Here is a 21602-nt window from a genome sequence, read left to right as displayed (position 1 = left end):
TCCTCAAGTCTATTAAGCTGGTGTCTCTCATCTGGTTTTGCAGAAATGTACAACTGTGTGTCATCAGCATAACAGTGGAAAGTAATAGTGTTTATGAATAATATCACCCAGAGGTAACATGTATAAAGAGAAAAGCAGTGGACCCAAGACAGAACCTTGTGGAACACCAAACTTTCCCTCAGTATGTCTAGAAAAATCACCATTTACGTCAACATACTGATGGCGATCAGTTAAATAAGAGCTGAGCCAGGAGAGGGCCATTCCCTTAACTCCCACAATATTTTCTCGTCTATCCAGAAGAATGCAATGATCATTGGTATCAAATGCTGCACTAAGATCAAGCAGCAAGAGACAGTCCTGATCAGACACACAGTAGGTCGTTTACTACTTTAACCAGAGCTGTCTCTGTGCTATGATGAGGTCTGAGGCTACATCCACACGACAACGGCAACGAGATGTTATTTAAAAAAATATCGCGTCCACATGGGCAACGATCAGTAAAATATCAGGTCCATATGGCAACGCAACGCTTGCTAAAAACGATGCAATACACATGCCACACCTCTAGGGGCGCTGTAAGACGGTCCCTTCGGAGACACTAGAAGAAGTAAGGGCGCATGTGCATAAACTATTATGCGCGAGACTTCATATTAGCCACAAAGTCAGAAAAATCTGTTCGTAAAATTACATTATAATGACCAAATACAATGAAAAGTATTTTTCCAGTCTCACCTGTGAAGGGTAATCCCATGTGATCTCGTTTGGACGGTAAACCTGTTGGTACAGTTAATAAACGCAGCACATGAATGAGGCATCTTTCTTCTCCACTTTGACCCATCCAATATGGTGGCGAGGATGACGTATGATTCTACGTGGAAGGCGGCGTCTTTAATGGTCCGGAATAAATTGAATGCTACACGTTGATGGATTAATTTGTTGTTCTGTGCCCTTTTTGAGGAATGTATTGTAGGACTTAAACCAACATCTGAAGAGGTGAGATCGCTCCTTTTTTTTCCCTATTTTTGCTGGCGGGATTGACTCTGCCCTAAGGGCTATTCTCTCTCTCTCTCTCTCTCTCTCTGCACCATTACACAAATATTCACAGTGAAAATATTTTGTAAGCGCGTTTCATGAACCAAGTTATAGAATTTGTTGACAACTCGCATCGAGTTCGTTACACTTCTACCCGGCGTGAAGCACTGACAGTCATGTGGTTGTGACGTCATCGTAAACATCCGTTCTACTCATCCAGACGACTTCGCAACGGCAACGTTGCCAGATCTTTCCACTCTGGAACCCGTTCTCAAAAGATTGCGTTTTGGGGCACCCAAAACGCCGGTGCCGTGTGGACGCCAGGCCGAAACGATAATTGTATCGGATTCACCTGAATCCGTTGCCGTGTGGACAGGGCCTGAATCCTGACTGATGCATTTCATGGATGTTATTCTGATGTAAATATGAGCATAACTGCTGTGCCGCAGCTTTTTCAAGGATCTTGGAGATAAAGGGGAGGTTTGATATTGGTCGATAATTGGACAGCTGACAGGGATCAAGGTCAGGTTTTTTTAAATCAGGGGCTTGATAACTGCTAGTTTAAAGGATTTGGGTACATAGCCAATCGTAAGAGAAGAATTTATTATTTTTCGAAGCGGTTCAATTACTTCAGGTATTATCTGTTTGAATAGACGTGTAGGTAAGGGATCTAGTACGCAAGTTGAGGCTTTTGATGCCGAGATTAATGAAAGTAATTCAGTTTCTCTAAGGGGAGTAAAACATTCTAATTGATCTGATACAGTTATATTGTTAACTACAGGGTCACTTACATTGTCTGACTTTAAATTAGTAGTTTGAATTTTTTGTCGGATATTCTCAATTTTGTCATTAAAAAAAAAAAATCATGAAGTCGTTGCTACTACATACTACAGGTGTCCTATAGTGGACTTATTCCTGGTTAATTTTGCGACAGTATTAAATAGGAATCTAGGATTATTTTTGTATTTTAACTCCTGATAAAGAGGACCGTGAGCGGTGTGCAGGTCTCCTTTATAAACGGGTGATGAAAGTGTGTTCAGTGTTAGAACATAACCTGAGTGATCAGTAACAAGAAACTGGTTTTCATCCAAAATTAATAAGCTCAACTCCTTTCTTGTGTGAGCATACCTGCATGTATGACTTTAGTTCCATCTGCATCCTGTAAGTCAGTATGGATGGATGTTCTTTTAAATACTCTAAACTGGACTGCATGTTTCTGCTATTAGCTGAGGTCCTTCCTCGTTTCAGTGCCGTGTGCTCAGCCGTTTCACCACTGGTTTCCTTTTCCTTCCTTAAACTTAACTGTTTACCATGTGAGCACCATTAACAGTTCTTTGATTTACATGAGGGGGCTTTTTTTCCCCTTTTTTTTTTTAAATTATTAATTTATTTATTTAGTGTGTTAAAAGCTGGAGTATACATCAGAGTGAGTCTGGAAAGGAATCCTTGCTAAGAAGTGAAGCCTGATGAACAAGACATAACTAAATTTGCCTGTGTATCTGTTAACTGTAACGGTCACGCATCATAATGCATTTGTTCACTCCTGATTCACAAAGGACGGTGTGTCGTTTATAATGTTGTAATCCTTTGACTTCATAACAAAGGGTGTTAAAATATTTAACAATTGTTTCCTGAATAACTGTTTTATTCTATCCACATTCGCTGGATTTTGAGAAAAGGAACATTTTATTTTTTGCAAATTCGATAAATAAAAACTTCACACAAAACATCCGGCAAAGTAATTTCCACTTGGGCGGACTTCTTAAAAACCTATCGATGGCTGCACAAACTGACTTTAGTGTTGTGTTTTTGTAGAAAGTGCCGTCTTGGTGTCGTGCCGAGGTATAGAATACAGTAGCTTTAGACGTTTATTTAATTAATTGTGGGCGGCACGGTGGTGTAGTGGTTAGCACGGTCGCCTCACAGCAAGAAGGTTCTGGGTTCGAACCCAGCGGCCGGCGAGGGCCTTTCTGTGTGGAGTTTGCATGTTCTCCCCGTGTCTGCGTGGGTTTCCTCCGGGTGCTCCGGTTTCCCTCACAGTCCAAAGACATGCAGTTAGGTTGACGTGGGGCGGCCTTGGGCTGAAGTGCCCTTGAGCGAGGTACCGAACCCCTGACTGCTCCCCGGGCGCTCTGATGTGGCTGCCCACTGCTCTGGGTGTGTGTGTGTGTTCACTGCTTCAGATGGGTTAAATGCAGAGGATGAATTTCACTGTGCTTGAAGTGTGCATGTGACGAATAAAGGTTTCTTCTTCTAATTCAGGGGTCACCAAACTACGGCCCGCGGGCCAGATCCGGCCCGCCACCCCCCTTTGACCGGCCCCCCAGCCCCTCTGCCCCCCCATCACTTGAACCGGCCCTATGAGGCAATCCCCAAAAGTGGTCATGGCCTATTTTTTTAAATTGCTTTTTGGCAAATAATAACATGTCTGCATCTTGTATTTTGTTGATTTTATCAATTAAAATTGATATTTAGTTATAAAATGAACTATTCATCTTTTCCGAATTTTCGTCATATGCTCGCGATCAAGCAGTGACAGGCAGCGCACGCGCAGAGAACTGTCAGTGTTCAGGACAACAAAATGGCTAGCGGTAAGCGAAAAGCTGACAGAGAGTGCAGAGTTTTTAAAGAACAGTGGACCACCGATTATTTTTTCGTTCAGTGTAAGGACCGTGCAGTTTATCTTGTATGTAAAGAAAGTGTGACTGTTTTCAAAGAATATAATCTGCGTCGTCACTATCAAACCCGCCACAAAGAGTATGCTAGTTTGCGAGGGCGAACAAGAGAAGACAGGATTCGGAGGATGAAATGCGGACTGGCTGCACAACAGAATGTATTTCTTCGCCAAACCCAGATCAGCCAGGCTGCTGTCCGAGCTCGCTATAAGGTAGCTCACCTACTAGCTACCCATGGAAAGCCGTTTACTAATGGGGACTTTGTTAAAGTATGCATGCTCGCTGTGGCCGAGGAGGCGTGTCCCGACAAGAAGGATGCGCTCAATGCGGTGAGTCTCTCCGCACCTACTATGACCAGGCGAACCGAAGATTTGGGGGGCAACGTGTATGACCAGCTGAATGAGAGAGCGTCAGAATTCGAGTTTTTTTGTTTTGGCCATGGATGAGAGCAATGACGTGCAGGACACAGCACAACTGCTGTGATCTATTGCTCATATTATAATTTCACTGTTTTTTAAAATGTATTTATTTTATAGGCCTATTTATTTGACCTTTATTAAGTGCTGCATACAATTATTTATATTATTAATAATATCAACAGGCCTACCTACAATTTATAATTTTCCACTCACCTTTGCCAGTGTCAATCACCTCAAATAGGCAGATGTTTCTTACCTTGACAGCTTTGATGTTATTTTTATTAGAAAATAAATAAATGGAATATCAGTGGTATTTCAAATTAAAACAAAGTGTGAAGACTTGATTACTACTTTTGCAAACCACTAGTAAAGATAAACAAATATGTGCCAGGAATCAAGTGTTGATATAGTGGTGGGGATATAGTAGTGTGGATATAGTAGTGGGGATGGCCGTGCCAGGCTAGTAATCTCTACTACACAATGAGGCCTGCTGGTGGTCATATTTGTCTGGGTCATACAATTCTATGTGATATAGCTGACCCGACCCCGGCCCCCATCACAGTCAGGAACGACAATGTGGCCTCCAGAGAAAAAAGTTTGGTGACCCCTGTTCTAATTCTTCCTTGGATGTTTCAGTTCTGTAATTTTCAAACTTCTGAACCAGTCTTAAAAAAAAAAAAAAAAAAATTAAATTTTAATGCTTAAAGATGATTGTATTCAAACCGGTGAAATGACAGGAGCAATTTGTGAAAAATGCCATTATTATTATTATTATTCTTGAAAAATGAAGAAAGGTTCTTACCATCAAATACTTTCATTCCATATTTTGTTGCGCTTTGTATTTTTTTTGGGTTTTGTTTTAGAGTAGTTTTTATTTCATCTTCGGTTGGTTCGGCAACACGTTCCGCCGTTTTGTTTTTCTCTACTGACTCTACTGGTAGTAGAGTAGCCAATCAGAGTGTGCGATTGCTCATATCCAGTGAATGTGGATAGAATAAAAAAAGATATTCTGTCATTTTGTGTTCATGTCATTCTGCTGTATTTTTATTGTTCCAGTTCCTGGCTTATTATTGCTTCTCTTCCATGAAGGAGCATTTCATTTTCTTTATGACTATAATAATAACAGCTATGTATTATTGTGTGTTTTGTTCCCCCCTGTGTAAGCAGCCTGATTTGATTGCATGCTTCTTGAATAGAACTTCTGACTTACCCTACCTTCAGTTATAATAGAAACCACATGATTTGCCCCCAAGAAAAGCCCCTTTTTAATTTTTTTAAAAACAAAGAAAAGGGAAGTTCATACGTTGCTGTGTCTATTGCAGTAAGGATACAGATTGTCTAACTCCAGATTGAGGCCAGATTATTAGCTAAGAGGAACTTTTGACATTTTCGGCTGTCTCTAGACTCCTGTATCTGCATTTAATAATCGTGCTACGTCTATACACTCCTGTCAGCTTCAAATTAATTTTAAGATTTGGTAAATATTTAGTAGCTGTATGATCGTGCATTTAATTAGCCTATGTTCAAAGTAAGCAAACACTCGTCTCATTTCTCAGACTTTTCGTAAAGTTGTGTGTTCATGTTTGCATAAGCCTAAATTAGCAACAGCAGCAAAAATCCACCAGATTTACGAAGGTTTTGGAATTGCTGATTTTCTTCATATGTAGATGAATTACAATCACTTGTCAATCACCAGGTGCGTAAACAGCACAGATGATTTACAGTTGATGTCCACAAAAAAAAACCCATAAAAGGCAAAGCTCACATAGCTGAAATGATGAGCGAAAGGCAAAAATAGGCTTTATATTTATTGGCACGGAGTCAAAATAACTGTTCAGTCCTCCTGGGATTTATCAGATTTGTTTGTCTAATAATTGATAATTGCACATATTGTTCCTGACTAATTTTATTGAAATACATTCAAAGTAAAAACTTATTATTGGTAGACAAGTGTTTAAAAGAATCAAATCATAATCTGAACGAGACAGTCAGTGACGGCGTAGCTCGCTTCGGCCCTGTCTAACCCAGAAGGAACGCTCTAAAGTGGGCCACCTTGCGCAATAAATGTTGCAAGCTACATACACCATATGCAAGCTTTATATAGAAGTTATATGCACCCTTGGTACCCCTACCTTCATGCCAGAAACAATCAAAATCGGTGAAGAATTGAGGGAGATGCAGCAATTTGTGTTGAAACTGCTCGTTAAGGCTTAATTACTCCATATCTTCATTATTAATTGCAATTATGCAAATTTGGGTAGAAGCCATATGCACCCCAGGCAGACCTACCTTCCTGCCCAAAAGAATAAAAATCGGTGAATTATTGAGAGAGAAGAAGCGATTTTTGTGAAATGTGGACGACGGATGGATGACGGACAACACACGATGGGATAAACTCCTCGCCTGTTGGCCGGATGAGCTAATAACCAAACCAGTCAATAAAGTGTCTCAATAAATTTGGTCATTGGGTCTGGTTTCCATGAGACATAGTCGGCAGTTTTAGCATTTAGACAACAAGTTCAAGTCAGGTCTACCAAACATGAGTCCTGTGGAACACACTTTGGTAGAGCATCCATCCCAGATCTAAATTGAGACTGCGAGATAATTGGTCTGCATCAACATTACTGGAACTGGGAACGTGTGCTGCTGATAGCCAGATCTGTCTACTAATTGCTCACCCCCTTACCTCTCGGGCAAGAGAATTGCATTCCACAGATTTTTATCCACCCATGGCGTTAACATGTGCGACAGCAGTAGTGTTGTTGCACGTTATTGTAATATGAATCTGACTTTCCCTCTCGGACAGCGAGGACAAGCCAAATTTAATGGTTAATAATTCTCGATAATTAACGTGGTTTTTTTTTTTTTTTTTCGGTTTCCGGCTTGGACCAGATCCCAGAAGTTGCTTTCTCAACTACTGGGCTGTGGGCCACAATCCCCCCCCCCCCTCCCCCCCAAGTTGAAGCTAATTTTTACTCGTAGGGTGCAATTACTGGGTTGCAGCCGACATCACATCTACCTCATTAAGCTACAGTCACACTACACCTTGTGATGCTTTGAGATGGTTATCGGTGAAAATGAGGCATTTTGGTGGAGATGCATGGCGATATACATGTGAGCTAAAAGTTGTGGTCTCACAGCACGCCAACACTTGACTGTCATGCCTTCGCGTACTTGAGTCTGGTGCAGCTTGAGCGGCCATGCTTGCTCACAGATCATGTTGTATGTGCGTTTGGGACCCGGTCGTTATGGGAAACACCCGATACTGATTTGAGCGCAGTTAGCACGCACAGATATGGAGACTGTGTTTTCACAGAGGCTTTGCAAAGTATCATTAACAGTCATGTTTGTTTCTATCCATGTTTATAACACCGTTTAAATACTTTGCTTTATGATTCTGCTTTGCTTTCGTTTGTGTTTTGGTTTTGTAAATATCACGCCTGCTAACAAACACACTTCCTGCACTTGGATCCGTCTACCGCCGTCTATCTTGTAGTGTCCTGATCCCCAGATCTTTAATCCAGCCCCATATTAAAAAGTTGTATGCCTCCATGCTCTTCCAGGTTTTCATCGTTCTGCATGTCTGGTGCCGCAGACATGTAGAACGATGTCTGCGGCACCAGGTAGTTTGAGATGTCTGGGAACTCAACAGATGGATAATTTTCCAACTCGTAAGAAAAATCCTTCTTTGTTAGTGTGTAAGGATTTATCCCATTGAGTGGTTTCTGCATCCACTTCTTCTGAGTGTGCATCTTGGTTTTAATAACTTGCTTGTTTGCTGAACACAAACATGGCAATAAGTTCTTGTGTTAATGGACCAGACTCCACTGTTCCTGTCCCAATTATCAAATGCCTTCTCATAATCTATAAAACTGATGTAGAGGGAAGAATTCCACTCCAACGACTGCTCAATAGTTATGCGAAGGGTAGCAATCTGGTCTGTGCAGGATCTGTTCTTTTGGAGACCCGCTTGCTGATCTCTTCGTTGGGCTTCCACCTGGTCTTTCATTCGGTTCAGAATGATCCTGTGAAACACTTTCCCTGTTATGGACAGGAGTGTAATCCCTCGGTAGTTTGCACAGATGCTGAGGTTGCCTTTCTTTGGTCCCTTGATCAGATATCCTTCCTTCCATTCTGATGGTACCTGCTCTTGTTTCCAGATCTTCTCAAACAGTAGAAACAGCATCTCCACCATGGTATCGAGGTCCGTCTTCAGTGTTTCTGCTAGTATGTTGTCTGGGCCTGCCGCTCTTCAGCTGTCCGATAGCCTTTCGGATCTCCTCTTTAGTTGGCGTGCTGCAGTTGATAGATCCTCTGCTGCTGGTGGTGGGTTTGGTGGTGCTGGTCTGTTTAAATCAAATCAAGTTTATTTGTACAGCGCTTTTTAACAATAAACATTGTCGCAAAGCAGCTTTACAGAATTTGAGCGACTTAAAACATGAGCTAATTTTATCCCTAATTTATCCCCAATGAGCAAGCCTGTGGCGACGGTGGCAAGGAAAAACTCCCTCAGACGACATGAGGAAGAAACCTCGAGAGGAACCAGACTCAAAAGGGAACCCATCCTCATTTGGGCAACAACAGACAGCCTGACTATAATATTAACAGTTTTAACAGGTATAACCCTCAACTGTCCTCATGGGGCCGTCCTTCACAGGAGTGGGGCGATAAAACTCCGACCAGACACAGGGCACCAGGATGGATCAAGCAGGTCCGAGGGGCAGAAGAGGCCAGCATCTCAATCCCAGGATCAACATGTAACTCAGAGGGACAGATGGGGGGGGGGGGAGAGAGAGAGAGAGAGAAAGAAAGAAAGAAAGAAAACACGTTGTTAGGTATGCCCTAAAAATGACAAGTATTAAATCTGTGTGGTAGGCTCGCAGAGACGAGAGTCTTTACATCAGGCATAACACACAATGGCATGTTAATATGGTAAAATATATCATGACCTGCTGTGGCTGGATGCTTGATTGGGTGATGGGAGCACACTCCTCAGCAATGATGAGATGCAGATGGGACCCTTAGGGCTGGCCAAGACAATTCAGTTACATTTCACCGGGTCTGGGACATGCGACAGAATGTCTGACGGCCGATTCCCTGTAGGCTACGATAGCCAGTCGAGGTCTCCACCGTCTCCACCAAAAGATTTCCTGTTGACTCCATGTAACTCAGAGGGACAGATTTGGGGTGGGGGGGAGGGAAAGAAAACACAGGTTGTTAGGTATGCCCAATGTCACCTGAATAAGTAGGAACAGTATACGTATTGCACCGAGTACAAGCAGGGACTCCGGCAACTAACTATGACAGCATAACTAAAAGGAGAGAGCCAGAAGGTAACACAGGCATGAGGGAGCCCCGGGACATAAAGCAGCCAGCCACTACACCATCAACAAACTCGAGTGAGCAAGCGAGTGGGGGACTGACAGCATCCATACATCCCAGTTTACCAAAACACTCTGTCTGAGGACCCTCCAGATCTACTCCTTTACCTCATAAACACCATTAACAAAAGGCTTGACTAAACAGATATGTTTTCAGCCTAGACTTAAATGCTGAGACTGTGTATGATTCCTGAACATTACTTGGAAGGCTGTTTAACAGCTCTTCAAAATGTTCTTTCCATCTGTTCTGCTGCTGTTCCTCTCCCATCAACGTCTTTCCTTCTTTATCCTTCACTGGTATGTCTGGCTTTGTAAATTTTCTTGACCGCTTTTTCATCGTGGAGTACAATTCTTTCATGTTTCCATTTCTTGCTGCTTCTGCTGCTAGGCCATTGATGTAATTTTGTTTGTCAGCTCTGATGCTTTTCTTCACGTTCCTGTTGGCTTCTTGTGCTTTTACTCTTCCGGCTCTTGTTCTGCTGTTGTTGATGGCTGCTTTCTTTTCCTTCCTGTCTTGGATATTTCTCAATGTCTCTGACAGCCACTCCTTATGCTGGTGCTTCATGGGTCCAAGAATATCACTACATGTCGTCACTGCTTCTTTCACTTTCTTCCATCAGTTCCTGCAGCATTTGGAATTTGTTGCTCAGAGCTATTCTGTACTCCTTTTGTGCGTCCCTCAGAGAACAAGTGTTGTACTTATGGCGCTGTATTGCCGGTTCCATCCACTCTTTCTTCAATTTCAACTTCAGTTGTGCCACAACAAGGTGGTGATCTAATGCGACATCTGCTCCTCACTTCACCCTCGCATCCTGCAGGGATCTTCTGAACTTCTTGGTGATGCAGATATGAGCTGTCCTGGTGATACTCAAGTCGCCTTGTGTATCCTCCTGTGTGCAAAGATGCTGCCACCAATCACCAGGTTGAGTGCACACAGGTCTGCAAACCTCTTTCTCCATTCTCATTCATTTCACCAAGGCCGTGTTTACCCCCCCCCCCCCCCCCCCCCCCCCCCCCAATCAATTCCTCATATCCAATGTTGTCATTTCCAACTTTTGCATTGAAGTCTCCCATCAGGATGTTCACATGTCTCTCAGGGTAACTTTCCAGGATGGACTGCAGTCTGTTATAGAACTGTTCCTTTTCTTCTTCCTCACGGTCATTGGTAGGTGCACAGCACTGCACTATGTTCATCATGATTTTCTTCATCATACAGAAAGATGCTGTGATGATCCTGAGACCATGAGCTTCCCATCCGATAAGTGCTCTCTCTGCTTCTTTTGATAGCAGTGCAACTCCAGGAGTGTGTGGGGCATTTTCCTCCATGTCCCAAGTATAGCAAAATCTCGCCTGTACTGAGGGGACCCCCCCCCCCCCCTTCTGCCCGGACCGTGTCGATCGAATTTCGCTGATTCCAAGCAGAGCAAGGTTGTAATTATGCCTCTCTGCAGAAATGTGTGCAATTTTTCCTGCTTCATACATGATTCTCACATTCCATGCCCCAATGCTGATCGCCCTGGCAGAGAGAAGGGTGGTCGGTCTTGCAACTTCTGATTTTTGGCTTTCCCCACCTGGCGTCATACTACTTGATGACTTATCTCTACCCAGGACTAAGGTGTCTTTATCTCTTGTTGGTGTTTCTGTAACATGTACCTTTTGACGGGATGGGGTTGTTGGCCCTACCCCCAACCTGGAGGACCAGGGTCATTTGTGTAGGATTTTCCTTCCCATAGACTGGTGACTTGCCAAAGTTGCCTGGGTTTGATATCAGAGTTTCTCTTCTCTTAGATGGACTACCTCCCAAGGCTATGAGCTCCATCTGCCTGGTGTTTTAACCCATGGCTGGGGCAAGGTTGGTGCAGCACCAGGGCATGTCCACATGCCGGTGGGCCTGCACACTGCACTTCTGGGGCCCTTGCTGTTCCGAGATCCCTCACCATTTAGCCTGGGGTCGTAGGATGCCCAGTCACTGTGTGTTGCTACAAGGAGGCACGATGAGTCTTGGTGGTGGACAGGCTATGTACTGGCAGGCTTATGCACTTGGTGCTCTTTTTCACCAAAGGCAGTATCTAAAAGCAGATAGTTGCAAGCAAAACTACCCTACTTCTACCATACTTGCGCATCACACACGCCCTGTGGCATGCCCACCAACACACAGCTTATCTTTAAGCAGACTGTTTATGATCTCTACTAGATCACTGTTCAGGGTGTCCTGCTGTTTCCTCGGCAGTACTAAACTCCATTAGCCAAAGATGTAAAAGCATCACTCGTTTCATCCTCTTCCGACTGGATGAATTCATCAGTTTTTGCCACAAGAGAAGCACTGGAGCCTGCTGCCTTTGGTGGAACAGCCTCGTCGGCATTTTCAAAGTTTGCGTAGACTTGAGTTATGGACTCCTGTACATGCGACAAAATTGCTGGTTTATTTTGTCTGATGACAAATCTGTGAACAGCGATTTTAATTTGTGTCCGTGAAGGCATTCCTTCGTTCTTCATCTGCCATCTTCTAAGGGAACAAGAGGTTTTCAGTGGATTGGTAACAACTCTACTTGAAACTACACAGTGGACACGTCCATGTGGTAGAATTTAGAGAAGCTTTGGGACACGTCCCGAGTACTGAACAGAGAAATCGCCGAGTTGAGAAGTGACCCAGCATGCTCACAAGCAACCAGACTAAGGCTTTAAGAATTGCTGCCGAACACTACAGCGGTACAAAGCGTGTTCTTAACACAAGCTTCGGGACATGTCCTGATGACTTGATTAGCAAGATATCGCTGAGTCGAGCGCGACATGTCACACTTCTGAAGAACGGGCCTCAAATCTGTACAAAATACTGCAGACCACATCTATTCTAATCGACTAGCAATTGATCCTGAAATAGGTATACCTTCGACAAAATATCGAAAAACCAGGTCGCAAATGCTGGATGTTGAGGTTGTGAACCCGAACGGAAGCGCGCTGAACCGTGGCGGTGTGTGCATCTCAGGCTAACCTGGAAGTACGTAATGATATGGTAGAATTGTAATTGAGATAATACAGGTATATTCACAGTACTGTAGATGATGTGGGTGTTGTGCAAACAAATCAGATATCTCGTGACTGCATTTCCTGCTGTGTTTTGTTAAACTGACTTCTTACCTAATATGACCTTTGCAGGCATGGTTAGAACTTTTCCACAGTTAACATTCCCATATAGTTTTGGGAAAATGTATTTGTTTTCTTCAAGTACAGCTGTCAATGTATTTTACTGGCAGGAAGACAGTGTTTTGTTTTTCTGATGTTTCCCAGAAATAAATCCTGTTTTCCCAGGCCCCACACACACACACACACACACACACACACACACACACACACACACACACACACACACAACTTAACTTTTAGAGCACTGATTCTTATACCACTGCATCCATAATATGTTTTATGTATATAAATATGAGCTTATTTTTCTTGTGGGGTGTTTTTTGTGTTATAGGGAGATCTGGCCAAAAAGAAGATTTATCCAACTCTATGGTAAGAAAGTTGTGATGTAACATACTGATTGCGTTGACATTAGACAATCTGCATTGTCCTATTACTTAAGATCAGTTTGAGTAAGTTCGCTGACACGACCAAGAGTTTAGCTACAGTGCACAGGGTTTTTCAAAATACACACTCGCCGGCTAGCCTGGGCCCGCCCATCCTAAGTGTGACGCAACACGGGGGCCTGTTGCGAACTTAGTCTGGCAAGGCAAGCTATCTCCAGCTCTTCCAAGCTCCCGAAAAATCGGGAGCCAATCAACTTTGAGCATCTCCAACGGCCCTGGGTAGAGGCGTGTTCAAGGCAGTGATGTAGTAGAACTGCGACCGGAAGCCATAGATTGTTTACAGAATCTATGCCGGAAGCGCTTCATTCACTAGAAACATTACGAACATGGAGCAGCGGTAAGCCTTTGACACAGCGGTAGATGCTGTATTGAAAGCATTCGACGGGAAGTTCTCATTGAAAACGGAGCAAAGAGCAGCCCTGGAGGTATTTATCTTCTTCCTGTTACTCAAGCAGTTTCCGTCACGTCACATACGTCAGAGAAAAGAGTGATGTGATTGGTTTAAGCTTCGTCACAGCCTTTTCTGGCTTCGACCAGTAGCAAACTGAGGCATTTCAGGGAGGCGGGTCAACCACGCGCTTTGGGAAACGGTTGGGCTTAATATCTTTGCCAGACCAATGCTCGCAGAGCTTTGAAGTTGCGTTAGCCAGACTACTCACCGGCCACTTTATGATGAACACTTGTACACCTGCTCGTTCATGCAATTGTCCAGTCAGCTAATCATGAGGTAGCAGCACGGTGCATAAAACCATGTAGGTACAGGTCAAGAGCTTCAGGTAATGTCCACATCTACCATCACAATGAGAGAAAATCTGATCTCGTTAATTTGGACTCCGTCATGGTTGTTGGTGCCAGATGGGCTGGTTTTAGTATTTTCAGAAACTGCTTGAAGTTTCATACACAAGTTTTAACTCTAACTTCTTTAGAGTGACACAGAATGGTGTGAAAAACAAGCCAAAAAAAAAATCCAGTGAGCAGCAGCTCTGTGGGCAGATGGGCCTTGTTGATCAGGGAGGTCTGAGGAGAAGAGCCAGACCAGTTCAAGCTGACAATCTGGTAGACAGCTAAAATCACAATTTTGCAATGTCAGTGTTTATGGACGTGTCTCTGTCTCTCCTTTCCCCCCCCCCCCCCTCTTCTTTCTGTATCTTTCTGTCTGTCTTTCTTTCTGTTTAAACAGTAATTAGATGAGGCTTGTGCTTACTATGTCTATCACAGAACAAACATTAAAATATTCTCTTTATGTCGTCTTCTTTCTCAGGTGGTTATTCAGAGATGGTCTTCTTCCTGAGCAGACCTTCTTTGTCGGCTTTGCCCGCTCTAATTTGACTGTGGATGCCATTCGGACAGCCTGTCTGCCCCACATGAAGGTAGTCTATCGTGTGTGTGTGTGTGTGTGTGTGTGTACATTTTAAAGTTCCTCTGATTGCCCTTCCTCAGGTGGCAGACACGGAAGCAGACCGACTCTCCGCCTTCTTCAGCCGTAACTCCTACATAAGTGGGAAGTATAATGATGAGGGTGCATTTTCCAATTTGCATTTGCACATGTTGTCTCTTCCTGGGGGTGCAGATGCCAACCGTCTCTTCTACCTGGCCCTGCCACCCAGCGTTTACCATGATGTCTCCAAGAACATCCGACACCACTGTCTTAGCACCAAGTGAGGACCAGTGAGCTTTTATTTGCTCTGCTTCTACATGGATTTAGGAATGAGTATGGCTGTTTGCAGTTTATAATGTAGTACAGTTTCTGAAAATGACCAAGTATGTTCTAATGACTTGAAGAGGGTGGAACCGAGTGATTGTCGAAAAGCCGTTTGGCCATGACCTGCAGAGCTCAGAGGAATTGTCCAATCATCTTTCCTCTCTGTTCACTGAGGACCAGATCTACCGCATAGACCATTACCTTGGTAAGGAGATGGTGCAGAACCTCATGGTCCTAAGGTAAGTCTTTTTCTGCTTCCTTTTCTGATGCATTCTGCTCTATTTTGTGGCTTTAGTACAGAGATGACTTTTTGCTGTACTTGTGTGAACCTATCAAATATTTCCAGGTTTGGAAATAGAATATTTGGACCCATATGGAACCGTGAGAGTGTTGCTTGTGTGGTTCTGACCTTTAAAGAGCCTTTTGGAACCCAGGGCAGAGGTGGATACTTTGATGACTTTGGCATCATTCGGTAAGATGAATCGGTGGATCAACACAGTGCTCTGCTTCTTTAAGTTGCATGATTTGGCAGTCACTGATTTGCTTATTATGATTCCCCTCCTGTTCCATTCTCACCCGTCTTTAGCGATGTCATGCAGAATCACCTTCTGCAGATGCTGTGTCTGGTTGCCATGGAGAAACCTGCCTCCACCAGCTCAGATGATGTCAGAAATGAGAAGGTAAAGATCCTGCCTTCTTAATTAACCCAACACTGCTCTATTGGTCTACTTTTTTAAAATGAAAGAATTGCCTGATGCAATACATTTTCAGCTCTCTTTTCGTCATAAAATGCAGCGAAACTATAATCTGATACTGTGTAGTTTTAAGACTGGTGGATGTAACACCGGATTTAGAACAAGATGTGAAACAGATAAGCTAAGTATTTGAAGCTTTATGGTGCGTCAAGTTTGCAACACTGATTCATATTTGCGACATCTGCTGGTCAAATGAGCAACTGCAACTGGAAAACTGTAACGTAATCCACCTAACACAAACTAGTGATGTGTTATTAACAAGAGTCCCCTCTTTCTAGGTGAACATTGAGACAATCACTTTTTTTTTTTTAAAGGCAAATTCAGCCATGTTTAAGCAAAGAAGACTGGTCAAAATCTCATTATAGTACAACCCCGATTCCAAAAAAGTTGGGACAAAGTACAAATTGTAAATAAAAACGGAATGCAGTAATTTATAACTCTCAGAAACTGATATTGTATTCACAATAGAACATAGACAACATATCAAATGTTGAAAGTGAGACACTGAAATTTCATGCCAAATATTGGCTCATTTGAAATTTCATGACAGCAACATATCTCAAAGTTGGGACAGGGGCAATAAGAGGCTGGAAAAGTTAAAGGTACAAAAAAGGAACAGCTGGAGGACCAAATTGCAACTCATTAGGTCAATTGGCAATAGTTCATTAACATGACTGGGTATAAAAAGGGCATCTTGGAGTGGCAGCGGCTCTCAGAAGTAAAGATGGGAAGAGGATCACCAATCCCCCTAATTCTGCGCTGACAAATAGTGGACCAATATCAGAAAGGAGTTCGACAGTGTAAAATTGCAAAGAGTTTGAACATATCATCATCTACAGTGCATAATATCATCAAAAGATTCAGAGAACCTGGAAGAATCTCTGTGCGTAAGGGTCAAGGCCGGAAAACCATACTGGGTGCCCGTGATCTTCGGGCCCTTAGACGGTACTGCATCACATACAGGCATGCTTCTGTATTGGAAATCACAAAATGGGCTCAGGAATATTTCCAGAGAACATTCTGTGAACACAATTCACCGTGCCATCCACCGTTACCAGCTAAAACTCTATAGTTCAAAGAATAAGCCGTATCTAAACATGATCCAGAAGCGCAGACGTCTTCTCTGGGCCAAGGCTCATTTAAAATGGACTGTGGCAAAGTGGAAAACTGTTCTGTGGTCAGACGAATCAAAATTTGAAGTTCTTTATGGAAATCAGGGACGCCGTGTCATTCGGACTAAAGAGGAGAAGGACGACCAAAGTTATCAGCGCTCAGTTCAGAAGCCTGCATCTCTGGTATGGGGTTGCATTAATGCGTGTGGCATGGGCAGCTTACACATCTGGAAAGACACCATCAATTTTGAAAGGTATATCCAGGTTCTAGAGCAACGTATGCTCCCATCCAGACGACGTCTCTTTCAGGGAAGACCTTGCATTTTCCAACGTGACAATGCCAAACCACATACTGCATCAATTACAGCATCATGGCTGCGTAGAAGAAGGGTCCGGGTACTGAACTGGCCAGCCTGCAGTCCAGATCTTTCACCCATAGAAAACATTTGGCGCATCATAAAACGGAAGATACGACAAAAAAGACCTAAGACAGTTGAGCAACTAGAATCCTACATTAGACAAGAATGGGTTAACATTCCTATCCCTAAACTTGAGCAACTTGTCTCCTCAGTCCCCAGACGTTTACAGACTGTTGTAAAGAGAAAAGGGGATGTCTCACAGTGGTAAACATGGCCTTGTCCCAACTTTTTTGAGATGTGTTGTTGTCATGAAATTTAAAATCGCCTCATTTTTCTCTTTAAATGATGCATTTTCTCAGTTTAAACATTTGATATGTCATCTATGTTCTATTCTGAGTAAAATATGGAATTTTGAAACTTCCACATCATTGCATTCCGTTTTTATTTACAATTTGTACTTTGTCCCAACTTTTTTGGAATCGGGGTTGTATTATAATTAAAGTATTATCGAAGAGTAAAGAGTCGATATAGCATCATTTCATCTTAAACACTGGTGGACACGCCCTGAACAGGACACTATTCTGTCCCAGGGCACCATGTGTACACAATACACACAGTCCTTCATACCCAAGATAAATTTAAAGGCACATATTCGCATAACTAGCATGCTTTTTGGGAGGTGGAAGGAAACTAGAGATCCTGAAGGAAACCCACATGGACATGGGAGAACTTGTACAGTGCATGACTCGGTAAAGCAGAAAATCCAAACGGTTGACTCGGATGATTCCTTTGGCTGATCCTATGGAGCGCAAGATCCGACGTTTCATTTATTCCCCATGCACGCTAACGCAGCATCCACGTTAGCAGTTAGCATAAAATGAAAGCCCAGCATACGATGCTGTGATGTGTGTTTTAGTTGCTGTAAGAATACGTTTCACTGCAAATTTCATATCCAGTGCTATGGTTAAGACTGCAATGTATACTAAAAGACACACATTTTGACGTTTGTATCATTTATGATACTACAGTGATTATTTACCATCAGTAATTTGTCTGCATGTAACGATTCACCCAGTTCATGATTCAAATAGATTCGTGATATTTGGTTCATGATTTTGATTTTCCCATGATTTTTAGAAAAAAAAATTAAATGAATTTTATTACTAAAAAAAGCAGCGTTTATTTTACAATTCTTTTTAGCAACTTGAATATTCCTTCTGATGAATTAAAAAAAAACCCTTTTTTTCTTCCATTTTTTTTGATAACCAACAATTATTTACCCACATTTGTAAGTATTTGAGGAGTAAAATACTTTTTTAAAAGTAGGTTGGAGTAAAATATAATAACCAATTAGCTAAAATATTCCTCTGATATTTAAATACAACAAATTTTATTTCTTAAGGTGTTATTGAACATTTTTACTATCTCCATTTGCTTCTCTTTTTCTTTAGCTTTTGGTAGTCTGTAATTAATAGAGCTCTGATTTCTTCTTAAATCTATTTGTACAGTCAGTCACACAATAGCTCTTACCCATTTTAGATCTGCTTGTGTGGTTTTTATTTTTTTATTCTATTTTATTCAATTTTTTTATTTTGCATTAGAGCTGTGTTGCTTCCACCTGCAGTGAAGTTATGAGCGTTCCCACTATTGTGCATTATTGCGCCCTCTGTTGTCTAAGCAGTGCAATTACAACTAGGAAAAATTTAAGAGATGATGCAGCCTGCTAATTGCAAGTTTTTATTTAATCACTGGCTTGTAGTACTGGAGTCCAGTACTCGAACCTGAGTCTGACTCATGCCCTAATTTTAAGGACTTGTGACTTAAGCACTGATGATTTGGACTCGGACTCGTGCATTTAACTGCATTCGGACTCGTAAATTGGAGACAAGGACTCTATTTTTGTAACATGCCATAATAATTTGGCATAAGATATTGTATATTTATATCTACATTAATTTTTATACTAATTTTGTCCAAGAGAAGCACATTTACCTGTTCATACGTCATGTTCAGGAACAAGCTAACGTTAATGGCGCTAAAATGCCTGGAGAGAATGCCCTGAGGATTGTCCGCTTTGCTTATACAGACTTCTTGTGCAGTGGGGAAAAAATGCACTGCTATGTGTTCCATATGTAGAAGAACTATCGAGTAGACGATGGGGACAACCTTGAACTTCAGTTGTCATTTGTCAAGACTCCATCCAGAGAAGGAAGTGACATGCTAAGTTCATTGCTCTGATAGTGGGCGGGGCTTGCTTGGTGAGCGATGAACTAGCTAGTGTTAACCCTCTCATGTTATTTGCCCTGTTGATAGTGGGCGGGGCTTGCTGAGCAATGAGCAAACTTTTTATCTGTAGCCTGTTAACTAAAATGGGGCAGTCGAGCAGGAACATTAGTCCAACACAGTAGCAGAGACGCTTTCACATAACGGCAGCAAACCGTCAAATGGTGCCGTTGGCGTCTTGGTCTCAGACATGACTTGAAATTTTCTGTAATGACTTGAGACTGGAGTCGGACTTGAGGTTTAATGATTCGACTACAACACTGGTTCATCAATTCGAATAGCCATAAACAAGTGTCATGAAACTGCACAGTGCTGACCAGTTACCGGTGTGATTCACCAGACTGCACATCGTGATTTGCTGGGCAGCCCAGAACAAGCCAAAAAAAGTGTACAATCCCCTGTGTAGTGTAGTATGACCAATGAAAGAGTTATCTACTGCAGAAAATGTCAGCTCAATCAAAGCAAAAAAAAGATTTTGACATATGGCATGGAAAACAGACCAAGGTGTGTAATCAAGGCCATCTTAAATATGCATGCAATTCTCACCAGAATCAAGAAAGAATGATTGATTGTATAAGAACCATCTAAAATGGTCTGCGCTACAGAAAAATCCAAAGTCTTTTTAATCCTCTCCAACACCAAGATAAGCCCAGGAGTCGGGTGGGGTTGTATGTTGTGGGGTTTTTATTATTTTTTTAAAAAATAATGTCGGTATTGTTGATTTTTATAATATAAATCATGGAAACGCTGTACATAAGCACTAATGTGGTTTTGAATCAACAGTATCGATGCATTTTGATGCCATGTTCTGAAATGAAAATTTCTAGAAGCAGTTCATATCTAAACATTACATCGACGAGCCATATGGAACTGGAGCAGGGAGTTTTTATTATTTAGTGTTTTTCTGCCTGTCTGATCACATTCCCTCTGCTTCCCTCTGCAGGTCAAGGTACTGAAGTGCATTGCTCCTGTTTCGCTCTCGGATGTGGTTTTGGGCCAGTATGTAGGAGATCCACAGGGAGAGGGAGATGCCAAGCTGGGCTACCTCGATGACCCGACTGTCCCGAAAGGATCTACACAGGCTACGTTTGCTACAGCTGTACTGTATGTAAGGAATGAACGCTGGGATGGTAAGTGATGGCTGTATTTATTTATTTTTTTCTTTCTTGTGAAAATCTACACGCGTAAACTGATATGTACATACATGGCAATGCCTCCTCCTGATTTATTCTGTGCCACATTTTTTTGTAATCAGTGTTGGGTATTAGTGACTCAATTTTTATTATGGGTGCAAATGACAATACAAAAAAAATACTGGTTTTATGCCATAGTGCCTTTTTTTTTTTTTTTAAAGATTTTTTTGGGGGCTTTTTTCACCTTTATTAGATAGGACCGTGTAGAGACAGGAAATGAGTGGGAGAGAGACAGGGAGGGATCGGCATCGGGAAATGACCTCGGGTCAGAATCGAACCCGGGTACCTGGATTTATGGTATGGCGCCTTATCCACCTGAGCCACGACGCCCCCCCCAGTGCCATTTTACTCACTTTTAGTTGATTGGCTAACCCGGCTAACTTTGGTGCCAACTTTAGTCTTGCCAGCAAATAAACCAGGACGGATCTTTTCTTAGGCATCGTATTTGCATATTTGAAAATAATGCAGTATTGTGTAAAGCTACCAAACAAGCAATGCACAGAAACCTAAGTATGTAAGTGATCCAGAAGAGGAGAGATGTTAAATGTGACACTGGTATTTTATCATGTGTATTTGTGTGAATTTAAAAATGATCTCCTCTCACCTTCTCCTCCTCCCCCAGGTGTTCCGTTCATACTGAGATGTGGGAAGGCATTGAATGAGCGGAAGGCAGAAGTGAGGCTGCAGTTTATGGACGTACCAGGCGACATCTTTGATTCCCAGTGCCGTAGGAATGAGCTGGTGGTGCGTGTCCAGCCTAACGAGGCGATCTATGCCAAGATGATGAGCAAGAAGCCTGGAGTCTATTTCAACCCTGAGGAAACCGAGCTGGATCTGACCTACCGGAGCAGATACAAGGTGAGGGATGGGGACGGGGTCCTGGCAGGACCTTTTTTAAATGCCTCTGCCACGGAGTTGTGGAGACAATTGTTTTCTTGGTTGTCCATTTGTCTGTCTGCCTGAGATTCATGTTAGCTTGATGTCTCAAAAACGAGTGGCTGAATGGTTGCAGGATTTCTATGGAATTATCACTGCAACCAGCAGCTGAACTGATTAGGTTTTGGAGTTAATCCAAATGTGATCAAGGTCAAATATCTCAAATAA

The 21602-nt window shown here is 42.5% G+C and overlaps 1 protein-coding gene across 1 annotated transcript in view; it reads left to right on the top strand.

Moving 5' to 3' along the window:
- g6pd (glucose-6-phosphate dehydrogenase) overlaps positions 1–21602 on the top strand; it is a 50315-nt gene that overhangs the window by 18170 nt on the left and 10543 nt on the right. Inside the window, exons 3-10 of the mRNA XM_060938439.1 lie at positions 12983–13020; positions 14356–14464; positions 14535–14752; positions 14877–15035; positions 15143–15268; positions 15383–15476; positions 20249–20435; positions 21121–21356. Of these exons, the coding sequence (XP_060794422.1) occupies positions 12983–13020; positions 14356–14464; positions 14535–14752; positions 14877–15035; positions 15143–15268; positions 15383–15476; positions 20249–20435; positions 21121–21356 (1167 nt within the window). The remainder of the gene's footprint in view (positions 1–12982; positions 13021–14355; positions 14465–14534; positions 14753–14876; positions 15036–15142; positions 15269–15382; positions 15477–20248; positions 20436–21120; positions 21357–21602) is intronic.

Source organism: Neoarius graeffei, chromosome 13 (genome assembly GCF_027579695.1).
Source record: "Neoarius graeffei isolate fNeoGra1 chromosome 13, fNeoGra1.pri, whole genome shotgun sequence".
Classification (NCBI taxonomy): domain Eukaryota; kingdom Metazoa; phylum Chordata; class Actinopteri; order Siluriformes; family Ariidae; genus Neoarius; species Neoarius graeffei.
Note: the sequence above shows the minus strand (reverse complement) of the source record. Positions and strands in the feature narration are given on the sequence as shown.